This window comes from Polypterus senegalus, chromosome 1 (assembly GCF_016835505.1).
Source record: "Polypterus senegalus isolate Bchr_013 chromosome 1, ASM1683550v1, whole genome shotgun sequence".
Lineage (NCBI taxonomy): Eukaryota > Metazoa > Chordata > Cladistia > Polypteriformes > Polypteridae > Polypterus > Polypterus senegalus.
The window spans coordinates 164,530,438-164,537,650 of NC_053154.1; the positions used below are offsets into that span (position 1 = coordinate 164,530,438).

Here is a 7,213-nt window from a genome sequence, read left to right on the forward strand (position 1 = left end):
TGCCTCCCTCCTCCCCTGCGCTCCCTACACCCCCCTCCCCCCTCTACTGCTGAATTGCACCTTGGGCAATAGTGCAGAATCCAGAATCTTAACTTCTGTCAGCATATGTTCCTGGCAGATAAGTAAACAATCTGGATGTGAAATGAAATTTTTAATTAATACAGTAATGCTATTACACCTAAGTGTGCAAATCCCATTCCCTTCCCTGCGACAATAGACGAAAGTACAGGCGAATTCCAATCCTCTGTCTGTCTATCCTCAATCCAATTGTTTCCAGGGCTTGTTCCCTTTGACTAAATCTCATCTTATATTTCAATAATTACCAGTTTCTACTCCTTCTTGGGATGAAAGGCAGAAACCAATGATATATTTTTTATTTAAAAAATCTTTTCAAGTTTAAATTGGTATGGGTTGGTATGTGATCTAAATCCACGAAAGCATGTTTTACTATTCATATGTAGCTTGTAAGTAATAAGCTATTTTGCTGTTTGTCTTTAGGGTTTTCTTTTTTATCCATTTTAAAAGACTTAAAGCAACGGGATGAAAATGTGCGTTGAAGAAAACTAATGATGCTTAAAAGAGGAATGAAATTGACAAATAAATAACGCTTGATCATTATATAAACTGATAAATAGTAGACAAAGGGTCTAAGAACAAATTAAGTAAAATCATTAACCCGCTAATGTTCCTTCTTAGTGGTTTATCTTTCAATTATTACTCCTTTAGTGTTTAACTAGATCGTGGCACGTATTAAATAATTAAAGACTACATATGTTCTCGCGATGCTAAAGGTGTGTGGTTTTTCACTTACTCACGAAATAGCGTTGCCAGTGTGGAAACTGGACGTGCCACCCTAGAATCCAGAAAGAAAGAAAGAAAGATGGTTCAGTTTAAACGGATAATCAAAATAGATTAAAATGTACGTTTTGGATGGCATTGATAAGAATAAAGGATACAATGGACGTTAATATTTGTATGTGTGATACCTAATGGGGTAGTACTTTAATTGTAACTTTAAAAACTAAGAAAGATGGCAATGCTAGATTGTTTGTAAAGTTCCCTGAGGCATATCTACTGTTTTCTCGTGTCGTTTCTTTCTCTTCTGATGCAATGCTCAAGATGATGCTTCCTAATAGCACTTCTTCCAACCAGGTTGGATGACAGTCTAACGGTTCAGTGTTCATAATGGACGAACGGTCAATAAATTAAAAACGTAAGCAAACCAATAAAATCCTTGCATGGGAAAAAAAAAAAAACTCACAACGGAATCTCACAAAACGGAGGAATGATGCAAAATGTAGTTCAGTTCAGTTGTTTCTTGCTACATCTTATGCAAATCCCCAATTATAATACATTCAGATTGAATGCTTTATATATTACTTAGAAGTTAAATTGTCTGATGTTGCGATCAAAACAATTAACTACCGTAAGTGTAAACAGGGTTTGCACCTATTCAAGCTAAACCTAAACGCACCTCTTCTGACTTTCAGTTTTTCCGGTTTAAGTAGAACGTGTCGGAGTTCTCATTTGAACTGACAGGAGCTGCCAGGGGAGGCTGAACTCTGTTGACCACTGCCTCAAGAGGCCAATGATGCTAACCCTTACTGTCTTTTATCAGTACCCTTCCACTTTGTAACGTATTTATATTTGTCAGAACGCCCTGGACTTGTACTCCACCCATCACGGCTTGGAAAGCCATTAGCAAAGCTCTCCCGCAATCTGATTGTATACCTTTGATGGCCGCTCATCTCGGGCCGTCTACTAATTGTCCTGCTCGGCAAGTGTTTTGTGATGCTAAAACAGCGTGGCTAAGCTATTTCAGCCACCCCTACTCTCCACACTGGTTTTGTTCTTTTGTTTGTTCTGGCCTGATCTCCTATTATTTGCACGCCTTCTTTCTGTTTTCGGTCTCGTGTATGTTAATTGTATTGTGCCATTTAATTCTGACATTAGTCTCTGAAGAGTACTTCAGAACGCCAAGCGCAGACAAAACAGATCGCTTTGCTATTCAACCGAACCAGATGGACAAATGCTACTCCTTTAATGAAAAAGCCTCGCTTTCCCTTTAACAATAGGAGGCCTTGAATGCTACTGCTAATAGTGTTTCAAATACTACTAATTGTTTTCAGCATTGTGGCTACACTTCTTATTAGTTTCTTTTAATCCCTAATGATTCTGTTCTAATATTACACTCAACTCCACACCCACCCACCATCAAATAAAACATTGCAGCCCGTTTTTTTTAACATTTCTGAAATAATCCACAGAAAAGTGACTATTAACTAAACCTGGCATAAAATATATTAGCAATAATAATCTACTTATTTCTGTGAATTCTGCATATGGTCAAAAACAAAAACAACAACATCAACAACAACAACAACAATAATAATAATAATAATAATAATAATAATAATAATAATAATAATAATAATATACTGTATTACTCGACTGCTAATGTTATGTTAAAATGGGCGTCACATTTCCCAAAGTGCAGGCCATGTCCACTCCATCAAAGTTGTTCCTGGGAGATCAGTAACTTGTCACCCACCGGTACGCAGCATTGAGTCGATTCATGACTGTTAACTTCAATGAAGTGAGTGAAGGAACAAATAGAAAACATGGGACTGATACAGATGATTTTTTCGTGATGGTAGTTTGCTTAGAGCATTTCGGAAAAACGAAAGAGCTTTGTTGTTCCAGAAATTTGATTCCTGTTTCGGTCTTATTTTTTCTTCTTCATTGAACTAAATTAACAGTAATACGGTATGCGCATTTTAAAACGTATTAACGTTAGGTATTATTTAAATGACAGATGATGCTTAAACTAATTTCTTTCCAAACCACGCAACAATTATGCAGCCTAGTTGCAAGTGTATAAACGTCAAAAATAACCAATTAAACGGCTCGCAAAGCATATGTTTTCCCAACTCTGGCAAATATTTCTCATTTTCTAGCAGACTCGAGTAAATCACGTATATCTATGTATACATAAAAATATATCAACGCATTCGAAAACTTTTATTTCCAAGACAGATTGTCTTTATTCAAAATGTCTGTGTTCAGCAAAGTGAACGTTATAACGAGGTAAAATCCTTTTGGATACAATGCTTTTTTTCTTTTTCATGACATACTTTTAACATATATAAATTACCATTTCAATTAAAAAATACAACATTAATTGCCTGACTTAATGTGTGACGTTTTATAAAAAAAAAGTCAAATTATACATTGTGACTATTCTCACTGAACCACAAAATTTAAGAACTATTTTAAACTTTTTAAATAAGCAAACATTCTGTTTCCCTTGTGTCTGAAAATAAATAAAACAAAATATGCCGTTTTCAAATTTCATTTTTACGGTAATGATCATTATTAATAAATCCTGAATGCTAACTGGCAAAATGTTATAATAAGAACAATACAGAAAAAAGACTTCTTAAATGTGCAAACAAAAGCAAAAGAATTGTAAATAAACGAAAACATCCAATAATAATAATAATAATAATAATAATAATAATAATAATAATAATAATAATAACGTTTAATATATTTCATGTACATGACAATAAATAAACTTAAAAGTCGTCTTTAATGAAGGTAGCTCGCAATAAAAGTTTTATCATTTACATTTCCTACAGTTCTCACGGCACCTGCCTGAGCGGCTAACTCCAAGTTTCCTGCAGCGGGTTTCCGGCGTGTAAAGTCCTCTAGTTTATAAGCAAGAGAGAAACAAAGATGTCTCTTTGAAAAACCTTAGCAGTCCTCGGGGTCTTTTCCGATGCGATTCTTTTTGTTTTGCTCTACCTAGTCCATTTATTTTATATACATGCAATGAAGAATTCAAGATTCCTTCAGCAGTCTGAGTTACATGGCCGCAGCGTGAGCTGATGAATACGGGTCTATTCCGGTCTTGGTCATACCTGGAAAAAGTATGTAGGCAACAGGGGGCTGTAAACTGGAGGCCGACCATGCAGAACAGTTGCAGGGCACCACGTACCCGGGGTTGGTCGGGGAGGGGTGGGTATGTGTGTGCTGACTCGGGCAACTCAAACTGCCAAAAGCTCCGTTTTGATATCCCAAGGATGAGGCGTAGGGCAAAGTGCTGGTGGTCAAGGAGTGTGGCACCTCTGCCATCTTCTGAATTGCGCTGGAACTGAACTGGCTTGGGTCGAGGAAGGAGTAAGGTGCCGAAGTGGGGGGTAGAAAAGCCCGTGTTTTCTCCGTGGATCCGAGAAGCGAGTCCGTGGCTGAAACGGGGAGCGCTTTTAAATGGTCCGTGTCTCCAAGGTAGGGCAAGGGAAAGACGTACCTGTCTTTCTTTAGCAGATTCTTGGGTTTGCGCCTCGGTCGGTATTTGTAGTCGGGGTGCTCCTTCATGTGCTGCGCCCTCAGCCGTTTTGCCTCGTCGATGTACGGCCGCTTCTCTGCTTCTGAGAGCAGCTTCCACTCGGCCCCGAGTCTTTTGCTGATCTCCGAGTTATGCATTTTGGGATTTTCCTGTGCCATCTTTCGCCTTTGGCCCCTAGACCAAACCATGAAGGCATTCATGGGTCTTTTGATGTGGTCGACAGGCTTGGACATAGTTTGGCGCCGTCTTTCAGCTTGTCACCCGTAAAACAATATAGAACGGAATCGGAAGAGAAAGAGAGAGAGAGAGAGAGAGAGAGAGAGAGGGAGGGAAAAAAAGTTCTTGGAAGGATTTCACCTATTCCTTGGATCTGAACCGACCATACCAGTTTGTCTTAGTGCTGGTAAATCCAGAGGCCGATCTCTTTTCTCTTTTCTTTTTGGAAACGACACAAATGAGATAGAAATAGTATAAACTATGTCTATGCACCTGTGATAACTCAGTTAAAAATGTAAAAAGGCAAATTATGCCCACAAGTCTAAAAAAGCAAATACAAAAGCCATCCGAACAACAAAAATATCCAGTAAGGTGATCAGTTCCGACAGCGTTGTTGTTTTTCTCGGAGGTGTCTAGCCTTGTAAAGCACCTGGCTGGGAAATGAGAAAAAGCTAGTGAATGAGAGCCAAAAGCGGTGAAGTTCAAAGGCTGGGCTGCTTTGGTCTGCACGCAATCTGACATAATCGCAGGGCGTTCACTTGCCAACCTGCGTACCCAATCAGCACGGAGGCATCGGCGTAATACCTATACGGAAACATGCGCATATCTCGAGATTGGGGACTAAAAGTGGGGGCTCCTTCGCCCACCCCACCAGCACAAGAAGTCTGGATAATACTTATAGACCCCCTTTAATCTTTCAGCAAAAAAGCCCGAACGTTGGAGGAAGTGAAAACGCAACACTCTATAGCTACGTTAAAATAATAAATAGATCAATAAATAATATACAGCCGACTAGAAGAATGCATCAAACCGCAGCCTCCCTAACGGCTTTACTCACCAAAGTCAAGTTTCCATCAATGGTTTAAAACGCAGCTGACACGTCATCTTTGCAATTCGTTTGCTTTATCTTCACCGGCACGCATCATTTGCTTTTGCGTTATTTGACAAGGCACAGTTATCTATTTGATTTGGTGTGTTCTGTACGCTACATGTACCCCGCACCATCACTCTCACTATTTACCGTGCATCACTCTATTAGTGGTGTGCTGTTTACTCTTTACGGGAGGATGGACAGGCGAGATATTAAACAAATACAAAGTTGTACATGGGAAATTATCTAAAAAAAAAAAAAAAAGTTTCCACTTGAATGTATCCAGTCTTGAGAAGATACAACAGTATATCAACTGTATATTGACTTTCTAGAATATTGTTTGGAAGTACGGTTTGTATGTGAGGCTTTAGCACAAATTATATCCAGTAATATAATTATCCGAACCTTCTAAGGGCCCTGTAGGGGATCGGAGCTTTTTTCGCTTATTAGGAAGAATCCGACGGGGCGCCAGTACAGTCAAGCGGACCATTCACATACATCCTTTTGCTCTTTCATATTTGGTCAAGGTATAGAGGAGACTCAACCTAAATACATATGTCTGGGACCTGAATAATATCAGGTATTATTTTCTTTATAGCGTTGTCACAAGTTCTAATACAATGCAGCGCAACGCAAATGATTAAGTTGTGTAAATGCTTGCTAAAAATGTTCTTAAAAAACAAATCCTGCACTGGAAACCTCATACTGTCCTAAACTTTTTATTTCTTCGCAACATTAAACAGGAGCAAAGCTGATATAGTGACAAATAAGATGTACTACCTTCTATTGTGGCATTTTCGCTCGTTATTATTATTGCCATAGTTGTAGTAATAGTGTCATGACTTCACTGTCCAATAATGTTTAAAAATGTCAATTTAAATATCTGCCAAATAAGAAGCAGCCTAAAGGGAAGTATTCATTAAAACGGCGGCTCGTCCTATTTTCTCCAGGGAGTTTCTGAAAAAATACCCTTACAGCATAGGATATAAGCAAATAAGGATACCGTTAACCCTATCAATTAGGATTTTGCTCTAAGTACTGAAAGAAACGAAAAGAGAGAAAAACAGAGAGATAGATAGATGCTGTCATACATATACATTATAAAACATTCCTTAATTCCTTCAGTTTTCTTAATGTAATTGTCCGGAAATTATTGCAAAAGCATAAAACACGTTTGTGTTGATACATACAAAGACTACTGTATATACTACATACTGTATACAATATATACAGTAGACACACAGCTATATGTACAACATATACACTTTGCACATTAACACTTTCACACATTTATTTTATGCGCCTCAACAAACATCTCGTCAATAAACGTTTATCTATTTATTTCTTCGCTGGGAAAAAGCAAATGTTATATTTGGACCGATTTCCGTGATTAAACATATGCTATTTTTCTTCGTCACATTCGATCGAGACATACTTAATATTTAACACCCCGTCGTTCCCTGTCTTATTTTTGTATATATGTAATTTGAAATCCCAGCTCACTGTCTCCTCTATTTTCCATAATTTGCCCTGTAATACCTTCATTAATCTTTAATGGGGACTTACAGTATCTTATTTCGGTATGTAAAAATTCGTGTCTTTAAAATTAATGCCGTATTTGTATGAATTCCCTGTCTGATTTGCGGCGAGAACAGACGTCTTACGCTTGTTTCGATGTTTGCGTTTGTGCAAACTGATACTAATTGCTGGTTAGACCTCCAGGCAGTAACGCTAATCCATTTTTTTCCAGTAGGCTGTGCACTTCTGCCCTAAGA

At 38.1% G+C, this 7,213-nt stretch overlaps 1 protein-coding gene across 1 annotated transcript; it reads right to left on the bottom strand.

Annotated features, from left to right (window-relative positions):
• Positions 1-3,555: 3,555 nt before the first annotated feature.
• sox14 (SRY-box transcription factor 14) lies at positions 3,556-5,027 on the bottom strand. Its single transcript, XM_039761936.1, has one exon. It carries the CDS (start codon positions 4,582-4,584, stop codon positions 3,868-3,870), a length of 717 nt encoding a protein of 238 aa, XP_039617870.1. The 5' UTR covers positions 4,585-5,027; the 3' UTR covers positions 3,556-3,867.
• Between the last annotated feature and the right edge of the window lie 2,186 nt (positions 5,028-7,213).

What these genes read in the sequence shown, in the direction of transcription:
- sox14 (XM_039761936.1), bottom strand. Translation starts at nt 4,584, where the DNA reads ATGTCCAAGCCTGTCGACCACATCAAAAGACCCATGAATGCCTTCATG.